Source organism: Amphiura filiformis, unplaced genomic scaffold, assembly GCF_039555335.1.
Source record: "Amphiura filiformis unplaced genomic scaffold, Afil_fr2py scaffold_54, whole genome shotgun sequence".
Lineage (NCBI taxonomy): Eukaryota > Metazoa > Echinodermata > Ophiuroidea > Amphilepidida > Amphiuridae > Amphiura > Amphiura filiformis.
In genome coordinates, this window is record NW_027305518.1 from 58,366 (window position 1) to 79,133 (window position 20,768).

The window sequence follows — 20,768 nt, forward strand, 5'->3', positions numbered from 1 at the left end:
TGACAATTTTTTTTCTGGTTTGAAATGGAGCAAATTCTTCTTTTTTGGGTCTGAAGTGGAGCAAAATATTTCTTTTTTGTCTGAGGTGGGGCAATGTTTTTGCTCACATAGCGAGACAAATTTTTCCCTAAAACTACCCAGCGCAGCACCCTTGATATCTAATGGTGCGACCCTTAATGTCATTGTAGGCCATAATACCAATGGAAACTGATGATGGGTACAATCATTTTGATACACAATCTTTAAAATGTAATATATTCATGCACGCTGACTCCGACTCTAGGGTCTATGCTCCGATGATCATCGGTGTGATAGGCCTATTAATGTGAAAAATTCGAAGCATAGAAAATTTCGTTCTGCATTGCGCGGTATGACTTTGGACTTCAACCGTGATTTATAGCGTTCTGTAGGCCTACCCTGGATTTGTAATCACATCGTCGTACCGTTGCCATTCAGGCACGTTCAATGTTATCACATATGACAACACATTTGCATTGTGTTCTATACCAGACCAGGATCATGTAGCCTCGTATAATTATACGACATAGCTTGATATGTAGGCCTACATCACTGATTGACATTTCTTTCTATCTACCCAAGATTAGGTATTGTGATACGTACTCTCAATTCAAGGGTAAGTTTGTTGCAATTAATAGGCGTAATCAGAGAAAGGCGCAGGATTGGTTGTTTTAGTAAATTCCCAATACTTAAGGTATAGGGAAATTTTACATTTCGCCACATATATAAATTGTACAAATAGCACAAATAGCTAGAAGTAAATGCAAAAGACAAGGGTTCAAAGGGCTTTAATGTACTGGCCATAGGCCCTATAAGCAATTTTGAACTTAGATTATTTTTCTCATATCCTAGTTGCTTCCAATGATCGCTATTTGTGCAATTTGTGCAATTGGTGGAAAGGGCTTTAACGTGCCGACTATATAAGCAATTATGACATTGATCGCCAAGTCCCTTCTAGCCGTCAGCAATTTGTGCAATTTATGCAATTTTGAACTTAGATTATTTTTCTCATATCCTAGTTGCTTCCAATGATCGCTATTTGTGCAATTTGTGCAATTGGTGGAAAGGGCTTTAACGTGCCGACTATATAAGCAATTATGACATTGATCGCCAAGTCCCTTCTAGCCGTCAGCAATTTGTGCAATTTATGCAATTTTGAACTTAGATTATTTTTCTCATATCCTAGTTGCTTCCAATGATCGCTATTTGTGCAATTTGTGCAATTGGTGGAAAGGGCTTTAACGTGCCGACTATATAAGCAATTATGACATTGATCGCCAAGTCCCTTCTAGCCGTCAGCAATTTGTGCAATTTATGCAATTTTGAACTTAGATTATTTTTCTCATATCCTAGTTGCTTCCAATGATCGCTATTTGTGCAATTTGTGCAATTGGTGGAAAGGGCTTTAACGTGCCGACTATATAAGCAATTATGACATTGATCGCCAAGTCCCTTCTAGCCGTCAGCAATTTGTGCAATTTATGCAATTTTGAACTTAGATTATTTTTCTCATATCCTAGTTGCTTCCAATGATCGCTATTTGTGCAATTTGTGCAATTGGTGGAAAGGGCTTTAACGTGCCGACTATATAAGCAATTATGACATTGATCGCCAAGTCCCTTCTAGCCGTCAGCAATTTGTGCAATTTATGCAATTTTGAACTTCTCGCCGGCAGGACTTGCCGTAAAAATCTTAACTCGCCGGCGGGACTTGCCGTATGATGCCTAGGATGATGATGCTGAGGCCCGTGCTGAGGATGACAAGATGCCGATGCCTCAAATTAAGTATGACTCGGATGATTGGATATAATGATGATGCCTAGGATGATGATGACTCCGATATGATGCATAGATGATGATGACTCCGATAATGATGAATATGACGATGATGATGATGATGATGATGATGATGATGATTATGATGATGATGATGATGATGTAGACGACGACGATGATGATAATGATGATGACGACGATGATTACGCTATATAATGACAAAATGAATGAAGGTGTCATTTTATTAGCGATATTGAAATTAGGGGAGCCCCGACAAGTTGAGTGTTACCGTAGTTACTGCGGTTTTCGGACTTGTTTTTTCTTTCTAAACATCCTCGTACGTATCATTCTTCCTTAAATTTTCTCGCTTTGTAATAAGGCGGTTCTCGAAAGCAATGGGACAGCGCTATTTTGGGAGTCTAATTACCCTATTAGCAGGAATAAGAGCTAAATCAACCGTGAAATTTTGTTGATGACGATGCATCGCATGATATAGACTTGGATTATCATGATGACCATGATGATGATAAGACGGCGATGCCTCAGATTCAGTATATAATATCATCACAATGCCGACGCAGCTTTTGACTATAATGATGATGCCTAGGATGATGATGACTCCGATAAGATGCCTAGGATGATGATGACTCCGATAATGATGAATATGATGAATATGATGAATATGATGATGATGATGATGATGATGATGATGATGTTGACGACGATGATGATGATAATGATAATGATGATGATGATGATGATGATGATGATGATGATGATGATGATGATGATGATGATGATGATTAAGGCAGCCCCGAAAAGTTTAGTGTTAGTGTTAGGGCGGTTTTCGGACTTGTTTTTTCTTTCTAAACATCCTCGTACGTATCATTCTTCCTTAAATTTTCTCGGTTTGTAATAAGGCGGTTCTCGAAAGCAATGGGACAGAGCTGCGTCGATGCCTCAGATTCAGGATGATGAATTGTATATAATATCATCACACTGCCGACGCAGCTTTTGACTATAATGATGATGCCTAGGATGATGATGACTCCGATATGATGCCTAGGATGATGATGACTCCGATGATGATGATGATGATGATGATGAGGAGGAGGAGGAGGAGGAGGAGGAGGAGGAGGAGGATGACGAAGACGATGACGATGACGATGACGATGATGATGATGATATGAAAACGGTTGTCGAAAGAAATGGCGAAGCGCGAGCCCGGAAAAGTTGAGTGTAACCGTAGTTAGGGTTGTTGACGGATTTTGTTTGCTTATAAACATCCTCGTACGTATCATTTCTTCCTTAAATTTTCTTTCCACCAATTGCACAAATTGCACAAATAGCACTTACTGGAAGCAACTCAGATATTGTCCTCATTGCTTTTATAAATTGCATAAATTGCAACACCTGTGGCTATTTCTACAATTTGTAAAAATTGCTTACGTGCATGGCTATTTGTAGAAATTGCACACTTTCTTGCAACTGTAGGCAATTTGTGCAATTGACTGACATAAATGGCACAAATTGCAACACATGTGGCTATTTATGCAATTTGTAAAAATTGCTTACATACGTTGCTATTTGTGCTATTTGTACAAATTGCACACTTTCCTGCAACTGTAGGCTATTCGTGCAATTTACTGACATAAATTCCACAAATTGCAACACCTGTGGCTATTTATGCAATTTGTGAAAATTGCTTAAGCAACTGGCTATTTGTGCAATTTGTGCTATTTATACAAATTGCCCACTTTCTTGCAATTGAAGGCTATTTGTGCAATGACCAATCCTGCGCCTTTATGCGTAATCAGAGACTGATTGAGCTATAAATGATTTTGTTTACTGCAGTTACTGTCTGTTTTCCTATACACAATCCCGGGTACACAATACACAGAGCTCTCACAATTGACGCGTGACCTCTACAAGTAGTGTATGTTAGAAGGTATAGGCAATTGCCTAGTTAACGTCACTGTGTGAAAAATAACCGGCCAATATTTAAAGTATTCTCTGAAATTCTAGAAAATATAGTTTTGTAACATGTCCTAAATTTTTAGCTAATTTAGGTGTTTGGAAATATTCGCACTTTTGAGTGTTTTAGGAAGGATATGTAAACGACAGATAACACCAAATAATATGAACAAATTATTTTCAAACCATGTTAAGGGATCTGGAATGAGCGTTTTGAGCGTTTCGACATTATTTTTTGTGAGACATTAGAGCACATCAGACACATCGAATTGCATTCTGAATACGAAGAATGTCTTTCTGATATCAAATAATTTTCATTTTTGAAATTCACGATGTAATACCGGGTGTAATACAATCGTTCACCCAACTGAAACTATAATAACAGCTCATTGCTCATTCCACAGGTAAAACAGAAACGTGTGTAGTGTGGATTTAACCAGAGAAGATCTGATTTAATCAGTTGAGCTGTTTTCAATGAGTGTTATCTTGGTTTAATAGCTTTTAAAGGTCGTGGTGAATTCTACTGTAGACATGACTGCATCATGATACATCCAATATCTTCCCCTGCTGATTCATATATTCAAATTGCGTTCACGTCTATTCATGATTTTTCCCGAGAATGCATAGGCCTACGTAGTCTTGAAATTACGGGCTGTGCAATAATTTTGAGGGGGGGGGGTAAAATCATGGTCGGTGCGCCCCCCCTATGATGACCCACACTACGCCACTGTTTTGCAAGTACATCCTTAACATGGTCTGTCTGTGGGTCTGTCATGGAAAAAGTACTAAGGGGCAGTGCAATAATTATGAGCCCTTGGGGAGGGTAAAATAGGGGGGGGGGGGCAAGAAATTTTTGGAGAGGCGAAAGGGGAGGGAAGCAATTTTTGGCAAGCCGAGAGGGCGTGGCAAGTGATTTTTGGCACACATTTTTGGGGCGCCTTTTAAATAAAACGTACAGAAACGCTTAAATATGCAAATTTTCCTGCGCGCTGCGCTCGCAACATTATATGTAGACCATTTTTAGGTTTGCAAAATGGGATCCCAAAAATTTGGCAATTGCAAGGGGGGCAAAGATTTTTGGCGGACCGAAAGGGGGGGGCAAGCGATTTTAGCGGGCCATGGGGAAAAGCTATTTTTGGCAAGCCGTTTGGAAATTTTACCCCCCCCCCCCTTTCATAATTATTGCACAGCCCCTTAGCGCTAGCCGAAAGCTAAGGTAAAAAAGGTTATTTTTATACTGTTTAATATATTATCCCTAGTATTTATGACTAAGCTGAAATCATTATTAAGATATTTATTCGTCATTAAAACTGGTTTATTTTTCATTTTCCCGACAGATTTCCTATAGATCTCAAAATGGAATCGGTTCCTATCGTTGACTTCTCAGCCTATAGTTTGGATCGAGACGAACCAGATCCAGAGCGGTTTCAGGAATTGATTGACGACATATACAAAGCTTTTACTACGATAGGATTTGTATATCTAAAGAATTATGCAGGTGTATTGGATGAAAAGGTATAAAAATGTATTTTTTGTATTAGCATGGTTATTAAGTTCATCGGGATTGTGTATAAACATGATAAAAAGCATTATCATTAAATTGCTAAATCAGATAATCGAAAAATCATCAAAAATCGGACTTTTGTTAGTAGAATGGATGTACTATAAGACCGAACACGGCATAAGAAGGAAAAATATCACATTTTGGTAAAAATTTGTTTGAGGCATGTCCGTACGGAAACTAAAAAAAGACTTCGAAAAACTGTAGTTTTTTGGAATATTCATCCCAACGTCATATTTCCATGATTACGTATTAGATTGCAATCTTCTTTGCACGATATGATTAATCAGTAACATAATACACGTTTTCAAGTGCTTACAATGGCGGAAGGACTGAAAACCATTTGAACACTGAGCGACTGAAGTCCACAAAATGTCCAGATGTCTTTAAATTGGTTTCTGCACAGGAAGTTTCACGGATACTGTACTTTAATAGAAGAAAATAACAGTCAAAGATGACTGTGCATAAGGAGGATACTTGCACAAATGCCGTCACGCTCTCACACATGACATACATGAGACTCAAAGGCATTAAAAATTAATTGAAGACGTCGACAGATTATGAATCAACTGCTTACAGAGATAAGGAGTTTCAAAGACGGATGGTGTCTGGGAAGAACGTCCCCTCCAGTAAAGTTGGACCGGTGTTGGTAACATGAATCCTTTGTTTTTCCTTCTGGTTGGTATTTTGGCAGGTCCCACTTTAACTCCTCAAGCATGGCGGTGACACTGCTTTCTGCATTGGACGGATTCAACCTTGGCCGGGTTCTTCTATGTGAGGGGGGGGGGGCCTGATGCAACTGGCATATACTCTGGTGTATGACGAACAGTAGTGTTATAGCAGGAGGTCTTGATGTCACGGGGGCACAGGTTGCGACGGAAAACCCCAAGGGATCTCATTCCTTTCTTGGTTATGTTGTCGACATTTTTATTCCAAGACAACTTCTTGGTTCGATGGATGACCATGCATGAATTATGTATGTGAATATGGTGGGATTACGGCGTTTGCTGATATGGAGAACCTGGCATTTTGCTAGGTGGAATTCCATTAGCCATTCTTGTTCCCAGTCCTGAAGTGCGTCCAGGTCCCGTTGGAGTTGGAAGAATCATCGGTGTTGTTGATGACCCTGTATATCACACTGTCATCGGCAAACAATCAGACCTGGGAGTTTTCAGAGTCGTCAGGCAGTAGGAAGTTGCCAATCCAGGTGAACAGGCTGCCATTGATGCCGTAATAATATGTGCTTGTGGAGAAGACGAAGATGAGGAACTTTCTCAAATACTTTTGAAAAGTCGGGGAGTATGTCTGTTTGTAATCCGCTGTCCGGGTTGTGTGCAATGTTGTCCACAGTGATTTAAAGCTGGGATTCACAGGAGCGTGCTTCGGGAAATCCATGCTGGCCTGCAAATCAGTCAGGATATTACGTGACTCAAGAAGCAGCAAATGACAGTGATTGATATGTGGCGATAATTTGATGGCTTGTTCCTACCCCCCCTTTTTTTTTTTTGAAGATAGATGCGACTGTGGCCGACCTCCAAATGTCTGAGAGACGCTTGATAGAGGATGGAAAGTACAGGTCTGCGAGTTCCCTGAGAGGGCAAGCAGGCAGGAAGATGCTTTGTACGGGTGAAGTTTCTTGAGGGGCTTAATCACCCCTTTGACTGATACCTGAATATGTGGTATTTGGGGAAACGGACTTACCTTTTAAAAGCTGTTGAACACTGAGCGGAACTGGTTGTTCAGTATATTTGCTTTGTCAATACTACCAGTGTATGTGGTACCTAGTGGACCTGAAGAGGAGCGACGCCAATATTGTCACAGCGTTTGCTTGAGATATGACCCCAGAACCCCTCAGGTTGGACTTGAGATCAGGACATTATGATGTTGTTAATAATATGTATGATATACCTCCTTACACGCTTTCTGCATACGTTCCTTAAGTTTGTTGTACACGTTGTACTTAGCCCACATGCGCTTTTTCTTCTGGCGTCGACAGGAACGGGCTTTATTGTAGGCTCGTTGTTTCTGCCTGCTCAGTTGCTTGATTTTACGATTTACCGAAGCGGATCTTGCAAATTTAGGAGTTAAGGAAAACACATAGTATCTTAGCATGAAAGTTCATCTGTGTTGGTAGACTTCATAATTGTAAATTTAAACTTATGATCTCAACACAAAATTAAGACGTACCTCAAATTTTCGGGCACAACTTTGACCTTCATCTGAAGACTGTCCACCCAAGTTTGGGATCAGTGACCTTTTGGACACTTGACCCCAAAACCCGGTCGTACACTCTGGGTAACTTGTATCGGCCCCCCGTCGCGGTTGAGAGATGGTTGGTTGACTCTGATGTCCACATTGAATCCCCCGGCCACCAAGTTGATTTGGATGAGGTCAAAATCCTCGACCGGGACGCTAGATACTTTGAAAGGGGTGTGAAGGAGTCAATTTACATCAGAGTCAACCAACCATATCTCAACCGCGACGGGGGCCGATACAAGTTACCCAGAGTGTACGACCGGGTTTTGGGGTCAAGTGTCCAAAAGGTCACTGATCCCAAACTTGGGTTGCCAGTCTCCAGATGAAGGTCAAAGTTGTGACCGAAAATTTGAGGTACGTCTTAATTTTGTGTTGAGATCATAAGTTTAAATTTACAATTACATAGTATCTTGCCAAATCTATACTCCAATGTTCAACGGCTGTTTCGTTAAGAGTTCAGTTCATTTGAAAAAAGTTTCTGTGAGGTAAAGATCCCTCTTCAACTGACATCCAAGATAAAACAAAGATGTGTTTCGTGGTTACCAATCATGATTTGGGGACGGCCCTGGGGACCCACGTGCAGCATGCACACGATACAGTTGTAAACTCGAGACATTCAAATTAATGTATGCTGCATGGACATTCGGTGGCAGCCATTAGTAGCTATTAGTAAGGTGGCAACAAGCATGACAAGTTTGAACTAACAAATTGGCAACATTGAGGAAATACTTAAAAGGCTCTTCAAATTAGGGAGATGTGAAACTTGATATGATTTTCCTGTTTCCAACAGGTCGAAAAAGTATATGAAGTTACCCAGAATTTTTTCCTTTTGGATTATGAAACAAAAATGAAGTGTGAACAGCGAAAGGCATTATCCGGTGGTTTCGTACGCTTTGGAACCGAAAGGTATGACAAGATTATACGCTTCACTAGGCTATACCCAAGTAAACACAAAACGTTTTCAGCATCATTCGGTAAAAGGTTAGAAAAGGTTGCCAGAAAACGTTTAAATGTCGGGGTATATAATGGATATAAAACGTTTTTATAACATTCAAAAACATTTTTGATAACTTCCTGCAAATATTCTAAAATAACATTTTGTACGTCATGTGAAATGGACAGGATATTGGAACAGTAAGATTATGCTAATAAATGGGATGGAATGTGTCACTTGTGGTGATATCATATGCTTACAATGGTCAGTCCAAGAGAGCACTAGAGCACTAGGTTAATCGTATAATCTCCTTATGTGGTTAGCATGGCTGGGCCAGGAAATCCACAAGGTCAGCCAATGTATGTACATGACTGTATTCGGTACATGTGCCATATCTTTTACAATGGGTGATAAATTTCTGGTTTGTTTTATTTCAAAACGCAACAGTCGATATTCTAAAGCTTGGTCCTAATCCAAGAGAAGAACCAACTCTAGTAATTTATGTGGTTTCAAATTATATCGGCCGTTGCCTTTTTGATAGAAATGGTGTTTGTTGATGTGTACAGTTTCCCATTAGATCATAACATGCTGTTGTACATCCAAGGTCAAAGGTCTTTTAATCCATATTTGGCGTTCTTCTGGGACTGATGGTAGAAAGACAAAAATCCGTTTGAATGTAGAGAGTGTAATTCATGGATGTGTCGGGTGGAAAAGATTATCAGCCTAAGATGTTAGAAACAAAGGTCTGGAGGACTCAGAAGAAACAAAGGTCACATGGCTAGCCCATAAGGTAGGCCTACTCCTCTTCACGCCAAACGCCAAGTGTTTCTAAAATGCTGCTAAAATAAGAAAACTTTTAATGCTAATTTATTGCACATTCTAAGGAAGCGTGGGTACCTTTTTTAAATAGCCGAGTGAGAGGGTTTTCAATGAAATATTTTTGTGTCAAAATTGAAGCATCCTATGTATAAAAGAATATATGAATATTTACTGCACATCATATATAACGATTCGTGATACCCAATTGTGGCACATTTGATATCGTTTATTAAGAGGCAGATACTTTTATTTCAATTTTATATACTCCAAAATATTTTTTTTTTTGAGCAAGAATAAGGATAGAAAAAACGTTGACAATTCTATGTAAAAAAACTCCGCTAAAGATTACTGTTTCGTTTTTATGGTAATCTAATCTTTTATTTCCTGAAAAAAAAATTGAGGTCTGATGTGGATTTTTTATATAATTGATAAAAACATCGAACGTGTATACAAGAAAAATGGTAGGCATTATATACTGATACACAGTTATACGAGCACGTGTCCGGCGAGTCAAAATCGATATAACGTATTGTCCATGTAGAGGCCCATTTATTGTCGGATTTCTCTATGTAGAACACGTAGTTAACAACAATTGAGCGCTATTAATACACATTAATGTTTTTAAGCAAATAAAATTCCAAAATATGGTGCGTTTTCTGCCTTTGCTTGTCACGTGGTAGGCCTATGTTGAAGTTGCGATTATATGTTCAAATAAATTTCAAATGGATACCAACAAGACATGTGGCCGAGCGGTCAAAGGCGCTAGGCTCATGGAGTATCCATGATAGCGTTGCGCCGTGAGTTCGAACCCCACCTCTGCCAAACTTAATTTTACTTTTTTTTAAATTTCATATTGGGGAAATGTGGCTGGGAGAATGTATGTATGGCGTGGAGTGGTGTGCCCATAAGGTATCGGATGACCTCGAATCACACCAAAAATACTGTCTTGTATGTTCAGTACGTGTATGTCCTTTATGGAGTAACTACGTGATCTTATTATTGCGACTAAAATTCCCGAGTCCCCCCCCCACAATCTTACAAGAAGTCAGCCATCTTTGACTGTTATTTTCGTCTAATAATAACTTCCGTGCAACCTTCTTCCGTAGCCATTTTCCTGATACCATGCATAAACGGATTAAACCATTTGCCGACTATTTAAAGGCATTTGAATTTTTGTGGACTAAAGTTACTTTGTCTCTATATTCAAACGGATTCCCGTTTTTCACCATTGTAAACACCGGGATATGTGCATTAGCCAATTTATTAGCTTGATCTTACTTATTTTATGCAAAGAACTCGAACATGTGTGTACATAATATTCTGTGCACAAAAAGTTACAGTACACTTGAAACAAAAGCAATTTCTTAAAGACGTTAACTAAATTACAATTGAAGACCTGAGCGCAATGACATTTGGCCCCTCCCCATAGGGGTCACGTGAGGGGTCAAAAATGAAAAATTGTCCAATGTCGTCAAGAGACATGTCAAATTACTCGTCTCATCACAACGATTACGAAAATATATAATTTATCATACATTTGGAGCTCGGTTAATGAGATAGAGGGTCACATCCGGTTAAAGGTCAACTGAGGTCAAATTTTAAAACAACCTTCAAATTCATCAAACAAGGTGTCAAATTGCTCATCTTTGCAACATCTGCATTTAGTTTTGAGTTATAAGCTTTTATTTCAATTCTAGCGCAAGAAGACCGACCGTAAGTCCAAAAATTATATATTGATCAATATCGACAAATATTACAGATATTTACTTGGTTGATATAAAATGATTCTTCTTGCCTATACCCATGTACCTGAGAAGTATCAATATTATGGCACAGACCCTGATTATGGCCTATTTGGTTTCCAAATTATCTTATTTAAAAAGTTTAAACGATCATATATCAAAATTCCAAATATGGACTTACGGTCTTCTTGCGCTCAGTTCTTCAATTTAAAGTGGTCGACTGATGTCGAATTTTGTTCTGCGTATTTCAAAACTTCAGTCGGCACCTGAGACTAGTACTAGTCTGAGGTAGGCACTATGCTTTATTTCCCCAACATACAGCAATTTGAATTTAAAATAGAGCCTTTCAAAAGTCACACAGACAGCGAAGTGGGCGTTATCAAAAGGCAGCGGGAATTGCCTTGAAGGAGGAAATATCCAAATGTGTCACTTTTAAAACTTGACCTGTTGTCATTTAAATCCGTATAGCGATGGGGAAATAAAGTTGCATCGTGCCGAATGAGGTATATTAAGATGCGCAGAACAAATTGTTCCATCTATCGAGCACTTAACTATAACATAATATTATATTTATAATAAAATATTACATACTTTTCATGCCAAGTGTAAGCCCAAAATGTGTTTGTGTCAAAAAAGTAAATTTCAAAAATGTATAATAATTCAAAGAACAGACCTTCCAGAATAGGTAGTCGTTACTCTGAATTTCATGCCTAAAAGGCAATCGTCAGACGACACGATGAAATGCTTTGGGTGGACTACCATCACTTGGGAATGTGAAAGAGTATACATTAGAATGGTGTCAATACAGCCAAAGTCTATTCAGAGTCAGTCTGTCTATCGGAGATAGTCAGAAAGTGCTCAACTGCAAAACAGGAGCGTATACTCAAGTTAGACTATCTTTTGAATAAAGTGCGCAATCCCAAAAGGGAGAGCTCTCCCTTTTGGGATTGAGCACTTTATTCAAAAGATAGTCTAACTTGAGTAAAATGTTGTTAATAATTTAAATTTAGTTCTAGCATAGGTATTCATATACCTGGAATGAGGGTTTTGAGCGTTTCGACAGTATTTTTTGTGGGACATGAGAGCACATCAGACATATCGAATTGCATTCTGAATACGAAGAATGTCTTTCTGATATCAAATAATTTTCATTTTTGAAATTCACGATATAATACAAATTTTATGACAAATTATTAGAATTTAATATTTTTCACATTTTTGATATATAACAGTCCTCGAAGTAAATTTTATAAATCTAATGATATATTCTTAAAGTGTGTGTAGCTGGGAGGAAAAACCGACGATCAATTGAAAATGTTAACCTTTCATATTGAAGATATGGATTTTTTCCCCAAAAGATCTAATTTTTTTTGGTGTTTGGGGGACAAAATCCATATCTTCAATATGAAAGGTCAAAATTTTCAATTGATCGTCGGCTTTTCGTCCCACCTACATACACTTTAAGTATAAATCATCAGAGTTTACTTCGAGTACTGTTAAATATCAAAAATATCAATTTGTAATCATTTGCCATAAAATGTGTATTACATTGCGAATTTCAAAAATCAAAATTATTTGATATCAGAAGGACATTCTTCGTATTCAGAATGCAATTCGATATGTCTGATGTGCTCTAATGTCCCACAATAAATACTGTCCAAACGTTCATACCCCATCCCTTAAGAAAGTAAATGCACAGATACTTTATCTTTGTGCGAAGTGTATAATAAAAAGAAGGATAGTGCTCAATATTGGATAGTATATATAAAATATGGAAAAAGTCACGTTTGATTCGTACAGCAAGGTGTTGATTCATTTTTTGTTCTACAGCACATCCCAAACAGAAGATGCAATGAAGAGACCGCACATGGATTTAAGAGAGGGCTTCCAGTTCTACCCGCCCGCTTCACAGGTATACTTTTAGGAACCGCTCTATCCAAATAATATCCGCCTCACTATTAATGTCTCAAAAGACAATATACATTAAATTTATCATAATTATTATTATAGTCATTTCCATATGGTTAATAATGCTTGAATTATTGTACCAGGTAATAGCAAAAGCAAGCACCGTGTTGGTCTTATGTGGAGGTTTGGACAAAAACTATAAAACTAAGGTGTTGACACGTTTCAAAAATATAAAAATCCCGTAATGCTTTGAGTACAATCAGATAATAACCAACTGATCTGCTATCTACTATATAGAAGGCCTGGCCTGAAGGAATGCCTGAGTTGAGGGAAAACTTGGAAGATCTGCTGCTTACGGGGAAAGAGCTTCTACATCGTGTGCTAGAAGTCATCGCCAGAGGGTTGAAATGCGAGGTAAGTACGTATTGAACAGCACACGCACGCTGAGTATAATATAATTTTTTGTAGGGCAGTGACAAAAAGTGAACAAGAAGTGAATTGGAGGAAGTACCTCTTGTGTCATCCAAGTGGATTTGGTAATGAAAATTTGGAACAAATAATAATCAGGAGCTCTACCAGTAGGGCATTTACATAAGATAATAATAATATGACCTATACTCTAGTTTGAGCCACTTGAGAGAAGACATCATTGAATAAATATTAGTTCTGATATCAGCAGAAAGAATAATTCTGGCAAGGTTGTTCAAGAGAATTTGTAACTTGCTTGACAGAGTAAGCGAAGTAGCGAACAGTTGGACCAAACATGACTGCAATAAACAAAATGAGGCAAGAGAATCTTAGTTGTTTTTTTGAGAATATAATTTGAAAGATAATATTTAACACGACGTATAACACCACAACGTTAAGAGACATTAGAAGCAATTAAATCTATATGATATGACCAAGTCATGTGACTATCAAAAATAATACCAATATATTTGAAGTTGTCAACTCTCTCAATAGTCTCACCATCATAAATTAAAGAAATCAGTACTTACTAAGATTTTGAGTACCAAAAGCATTAATTTTGTTTTGCTGATATTCAGAGTGAGGTGGTTCATTTTAAACCAGCTGGTAATTTTACACATGTTAAGATTGAGGCTGTTTTGAAGACACAGAGGATGAGGCAATGAAGTATCATCAGCATGCATTACTGTTTTACATAATGTGACCGTACTGCACGAATGAGCCGTAAATGTCCTAAATGCTATTCTGAGTTATAGTGTAAAATGTGCATGAAGGTCGTATTAATCGGTACCTCAAGTTGGCGCGACATGTATCTCATTTTAAATCAATCAATAATCCTATTGTTAAAGAGGATAATAAGCTTCTACCTTAGATGTCTAATAGACATTGTCTATAGAATTCTTAATAGCTCTGGTCTTTGTTTGCTTTGGCTAAATCCTGTTCAAGTGGTGGGTTACAAAGCATTGTATTTTATCTAGGTATGTATAACCAACAATTAACAATGAGAGGACATTCCTGAAACTCGTTGACTTGGGGATGATTTGAAATGACCACCAATTATGACTGTTTGATATTTATTACCAGCAATGTGGAAAAAGAGACACATGTAGAAACGAAAAAAGCTACCATTTTATTGAAGGAGCAAAGTTCAATAAGCCATAACCCCGCTTCTGGATATAGTTTGAAGTCAAATGATATACCATTTTAAAGCTTATAGTATATATTTTCTAAACACGAAATAAAACAGAATTGACCGGGGAGGAATTTACGGCTCATTCGTCGTGTACGGGCACATATAACACTATCAGGGAGATCATTTACTAAAATGATAAATAATAATGGACCTAATATAGACCCTTGTGGTATTCCAATGTTAATTAACATGCACCCGGTAACATCCACCACACACACGCACTCCGACACACATTCTCAATTTAATTACCGAAAATTTAATTTAAATTAAACTTTGCTTATTTAACTTCTCTTTGCACCATATTTTTACCATTTGTGAATGGAAAACATGTAGGACCCACTGATTTTTGTGAAGAATCATCAGAAAACAGGAACAGCTGAGGGCGTTACGTCTATACGCTTGAACCATTACCCACCAACTGCTGACATTGAAGTGAAGGAAAAGCAAGTGAGATGTGGAGAACATTCTGATTATGGCAGTATCACATTCCTATTTCAGAAGGACAAAGGTGGATTAGAGGTATGGTTGACACTAACGTGACCATGAACGTAACGTGTGTCATCCGGGACTGATTTAGGGGAACTGGGTCTAATTGAGGGGGCACCGGTATTTGAACCTATAGATTAGGTCAAATTATGGGTTGGGTGGGGAGACGTTACCCTATGATTGATGATGGGGGGGGGGGGGCCCCCTAGTTGAAGGTAATCGGGGATAGGCCGCGGTTTTAGGGTATACCTTTTCAACGATTTTGGTGTATCGATGGTGGGTTTTCAGTGGAGACCAATGCGCCCACTTCAATGCGCCCTTTGGCAAAAGTGCCCTTAAAGCGCCCAATTATTGTCAAATTTAGGCGCCTTTTGGGTGGTTTTTGTTGAAAATTGGTGGGTAGATGGGTAGCGAAAACAGCAAAAAGTCCATTCGCTCTAGGAATCAAGGTTATGACTGCATGTGTTTACTAGGTTAATGGTTTCCCTCATTGATTTCACTAACCACAAGTTCCAAAGGGGCACTCAAGAACTCATAACAATGATGAGAGACTGTATACAATTTCAACTACTTTAGTCTAAAATTTTACCGGAAATTTTATGCCCAATTCATCAGCTGTTGACAGCACACCTTTCTAGTTTGAAGTCATGATAGTTTGGTCTTTATCAATATTGGGAATTGCCAACTCCCAAAACCCTTCACAGTTAGACCAAATGGTGGTAACAGAGAAAGTCAGCATCCGAAAGTCTGCGTGGCACACCCCCGTACAAATTTGTTCGAATAACCCCCTTCCCGGGCACATAACCCTTTAGTTTAGGGTTGGGTTAAGGGGTACTACACCCATTGCATTTTTTTTTGCATTTTTTGCATTTTGTGAAGAAATGAGAAAAAGAAATTGGACAAAGTGGTATGCAAAATGAAGGGGCAAATCTTCTCGTTCAATTGGTGGCATCAGTATCAATGACGCGTACATGCTTCTAATGGTATAAGCCAAAAAGTGGTACATCACTGATGTTTTAAATTCACTTCATTTTGGAAAGCTTACTATCAACGGATTTCGTTAAAATTGTGGATATGTGTTGCTAACACATTCGGGAAGTAATGTTGATATGTAAAATGGGAATAAGTGGTCCCTGATTTCTTTTATGACTTCATGAACTTGGTGCTCCACAACTATCAAAAAACGAACCGGTTAAAATGCTTCTATTTTCAATGTTGAGCTATATTTTGTATTTTGAACTTGCGACACTATGTCACTGAAACTTAATTAAGCCATAGGTAACAGGTTACCACAACCACACTACAGCAATGTTGAAAAAGATTTTATTTTTTGAAACCTATACCACCATATTAGGTAGTTTTCCGTAAGCTTCATTTTTGTGATTTTGGTAACTATTTTATATTTATTTGCCCAATCCATCTCAACTAGGCAATCTAAATTGTACTCACCATTTACATCCCAAGGTATTTTAGTATATCCACCTCACACATTTCCATTATATATCCAGTAACAGACAAAATATCAAAATTGATGCCTCATTATGACATGTATGATATCACAGACTATCACATGTATTCAAAATTGATGCCTGAATTTGACCTGAACCAATTGACCTATAACCTGACCTTTGATGACCTTATAGCCTTTTTAATCTCTTTTCCTAACAACACATTATACTAGATACATACATGGTGTAGTATTAAATTGTCTATGTGGAAGAGATTAGGCCTATTTAATTTATTCAGTGTTATAATCAGTGAGTACATTTCTATAGATAGTATAACAAAGGATTTAATGTATTCTATTCATGTATTCTACTTGGACATGTTCAATAGAATAAATTATGGTTTGTTATGAAACACACATCTCAGTTACCAGGATACAGTAAACAAAAAATATATAAGGCTAAAATGATTTTCTAAAATGGTTTAAAACCACTTTGTATGTTGAGATATTTTATAAGTTCAGGACATGAGATGATGAACATATTTATATACGTAAATTTGCAACAAATGGGTACTGATGAAAATCAGGGTATTATATCGCCTTAACATCTTGCGGACCATAATGGTTGTAGAAAATAAACACGCGGTCGATACTGATATAAGGAAACTGGTATTGCACAATGAACACTGCAAAGAGATATCATTTGTTTATTAGTTTAATTTTATTGCAGTTTTTATACTAAGGGTTTGATACCCGTGCGGGCGCATGTCTGTCTATTTTGAACTTTTATTTTATCTTTGGTTCGATATTGACAAAGCGCCAAAATCATGTTCTACGGTGCTTTGTATTGTGTTGGGAGTTTCACCATTTTCCATTTAAGATTATTGTGGGACCAAAATGATCAAGGCACAAAATCGCTCATGATAAATGATTAGATACCACCCTTTGCCAACCGTCACTACCAGGACTATAACGTTATCCTTAAAGGTTTATGACTTACGAACGTGACTGATTTGTACACTTACAGGTTTTGAATCGCCAAGGACAATGGGTATCAGCTCCACCAATTGATGGGACTATTGTTGTCAACGTCGGTGATGCCCTGCAGCGTTGGTCTGCTGACAAACTGCTTTCATCGGTAAGTGTAATTAAGGATACGATACATGATTTACCGACAAGTGACTCATTGTCGGAATGCGATCATGAATTTTGAAGAAAAAAAAGTTTCCACAGGCTTCGATGGGATTCGAACCAGCGATTCGGAACTTCCTTTGATTACGCGTCTAGCGCTTTACCGCTCGTCCACGGTGGCAGTTGAGTGGAGGAGTGTAATGATAAAATGATAAATCTCATAATGCCATCTTTAGCCTTTTGTTTACTAAAAAAAGACGCGTTTTGTAAAGATAGATTAGCCGTTTTATGCATAAAGAGCACGAACGTTTGGGAAAGGTTTCAAACAAATAATAAAGACACTGATGTGATGATGAAATTGCGTAAGTCGGGAAATATCTGCGTCGCAATGTTTTGTTTTGGTTTTAGGAATGTGACCTTAAAATTTACGACTTCATGACATTATCATTCTAAATCAACAAAAGATATTTAAACAGTATATGGCCTCATTCTTTCTCTAGAATGTTTTGTACATGTATGTGAAATAGCTTCAACAATGGTTTGCTGCATAATGGTAAAAACAGCCTTGACCTAAAAAAAGGGCGAGAGGTACCATATATACCAATTCAGGCTAAATTTAAAATTGATATAAAACGTTTGTTTTTTGATCGATTACAAAAATTAATTTTTGTCATATAAAGAAATTGTGTCTGGCGTGAATTACACTACAGTTTTTTATTCTTAGGGCTCTTTAACTTCTTCAAATAATTTTTTTAATGATAGAGTGAATCCCCTGGCCCTCTATAATTACGCACAAAAGATCGAGTCCCCTTAAAGCCAGGCTATGGTCCGACGTCATTGCGGCAATTTTATGTTATGAAAGGCGTCGCGTTTTACCACAACAACTTTTACTCTGTTCTCTTTGTCGACATAGAAAGATGGCCGTAAGGCGTCGGACTATAGCCTGCCCTATATACAACAAAAGACAAGTTGGTCCATAATACACTACATGGATTATAATTGCATTTTTAAAGAATTGGGAGTTGTCAGTAATACACTTACCGATTTTATGTATAAAAAAAAAGCAGCAGCAAAAAAAAAAAGAAGCGGCGTGATTTATAATAGCGCGCTACGCACAGGCACAACGCACTGACCACTACAGCCTCACATCATTCCATAAACCATCATGCAGTTATTGTTAACTACATGTATGCACACAACACAGGGGCACTCACAATAGGCAATTGAACCCTACTGGTAGCGCTGTGTTGTAGCTATTGGGGATGAACTAGTTAGTATCATATATCAAAAAGTATAAAAGCTATGATTTTAGTACTTTCTCTATGTTTCAATTACTTATTCTTTTCCGAATATCGTACCATAGTCGAGCGCCTAATATTGATTGAGCTACATTGACTGCTATGTAATAAAGACTCGTCAACAATTAAACATAAAAATGATTAAATAAAAGTTTCCATTCAACTCGATACTTCAAGGGCAAATCAGGAATGTTATGATGCATGTACTTGTCCGACAATCTGTGGTGGTTTAGGTATAATGCGTTCCAAAATTCATTTTCACAAAGACCTGGGCCCGTTTCACAGAGCCTTGCGACTGCTTTATCACACATAAGCCCTCATTATGTGCCCTCCGGCTATGTGAAACGGACACTGGTCCTCGTAAGCAAATATTAAAAAAAAAGAAAAAAATTAATTTGTATTTATTTCACAGAAACACCGTGTAGTAAACCCAGTCAGTGAGTCGGACAAGCGAGCCGATCGTTATAGCATTATCTACTTCGGAAGTCCCGACGTGGGAACCACCTTGGAATGTGTTGACGGTAGCAATAAGTACCCACCCATTGAAATGTCGGAATATAATATTCAGCAATATAACAAGCAGTACAATATATCGTGAAGAACTTAACCAGTCTTGTTGAAATCAGCATTGGCATTTTGTACACACCTAACATTTTTGCCAGAATTAATTATATATTTGCTTTTATTGTGTCTCATGATGTCGCCTAATTCAAGGAAGCTGGTACAGAATCGATATTATCTGAAATATTTGTTTCAAGTTGAAACACATACGGTATTTACCATCACCATGAAACAAATATTTAAAAAACAGGTAACAAACATATGAACGAGGGTAAGAGGCTCACACATCATTGGAATAAATAAACAATTGAATACATGAATACAAAAGCCACCCAAGTCCATGGGAAGTGATTTTGAGAGAAAAACCTGTGTATCATTTTAATTCCTTCAGTTAGATTTACCTGGTCAATATGGTAAGTTTTACGTGCAAATGAGTGGATTAACCTGTATTAGGTATGTCGATTAGCATTTCAGGGACTTCGTGGGGTTCATTTTAAATTTTGGACTTGGGTGGTTTTTTGAATCATATACAAAGACAACAATTTTAGAATGAGATTACCACTAGTAAGATAATACAAAATAAACCACACAGGTATGTATAATGTTGATAAGCATTCTGCCATGTAATATAAACCACACACTTTCCTTTATTAAACCCATTTTTTTCCAAAAGTCACTCTCTAGCAATGAATGTGTTACAAGTGGACTTTTTATACATACTGATTTCAATCAATGTGTTACAAGACTCAAATCATGGAATTGGGTGATTCTTTCATACATGCTATTTTTCACATGCTCAATAGACACAGAGGATGAATTTGAGTTGTTCTTTCATACATATGACAGGCCTATGTATAGCAACAATTTCCCATGCTTAACTCAATTTGGCCAACGTATGGACTTGGGTGGCTTTTGTATTCATATATTCAATTATACATAATATTATAGCCGCGATAACAACGAATTTATAGAGTATAAACAACAGGAATATCCTTTATCGTGTGAAAGAAGATAGGCGGTAGGTATTGTGGATGCTGGCACACACTACATACGTGCCCGACAAGTGGGTTCCGTGTCACGGTCAATAATCCGAAGGGTCATTAGTCCAAAAAAGCTCAAAAAATCAATTACTTAGTCGATAACCCTATCCTTACCCAACCATAATTCTAACCTACCTAAAACCGATCGAAGCCCTACT

General features: G+C 37.7%; 1 protein-coding gene across 2 annotated transcripts; it reads left to right on the top strand.

Moving 5' to 3' along the window:
- Positions 1 to 449: 449 nt before the first annotated feature.
- LOC140144438 (uncharacterized) lies at positions 450 to 20,271 on the top strand. Of its 2 annotated transcripts, none has more exons than XM_072166250.1 (8): positions 450 to 634; positions 5,105 to 5,282; positions 8,375 to 8,490; positions 12,910 to 12,991; positions 13,285 to 13,401; positions 14,981 to 15,166; positions 17,608 to 17,718; positions 19,422 to 20,271. In XM_072166250.1, exons 2-8 carry the CDS (start codon positions 5,124 to 5,126, stop codon positions 19,605 to 19,607), a joined length of 957 nt encoding a protein of 318 aa, XP_072022351.1. In that variant the 5' UTR covers positions 450 to 634; positions 5,105 to 5,123; the 3' UTR covers positions 19,608 to 20,271. The 2 variants fall into 2 exon arrangements, with proteins under 2 accessions (XP_072022351.1, XP_072022352.1); XM_072166251.1 differs by having other exon boundaries at positions 13,288 to 13,401.
- The last annotated feature ends 497 nt before the right edge of the window (positions 20,272 to 20,768 follow it).

What these genes read in the sequence shown, in the direction of transcription:
- LOC140144438 (XM_072166250.1), top strand. Translation starts at nt 5,124, where the DNA reads ATGGAATCGGTTCCTATCGTTGACTTCTCAGCCTATAGTTTGGATCGA. An exon ending in CCAGAGGGTTGAAATGCGAG is followed by an intron (nt 13,402 to 14,980) that starts GTAAGTACGTAT and finishes GAAAACATGTAG; the next exon opens with GACCCACTGATTTTTGTGAA. An exon ending in CTGACAAACTGCTTTCATCG is followed by an intron (nt 17,719 to 19,421) that starts GTAAGTGTAATT and finishes TTTATTTCACAG; the next exon opens with AAACACCGTGTAGTAAACCC.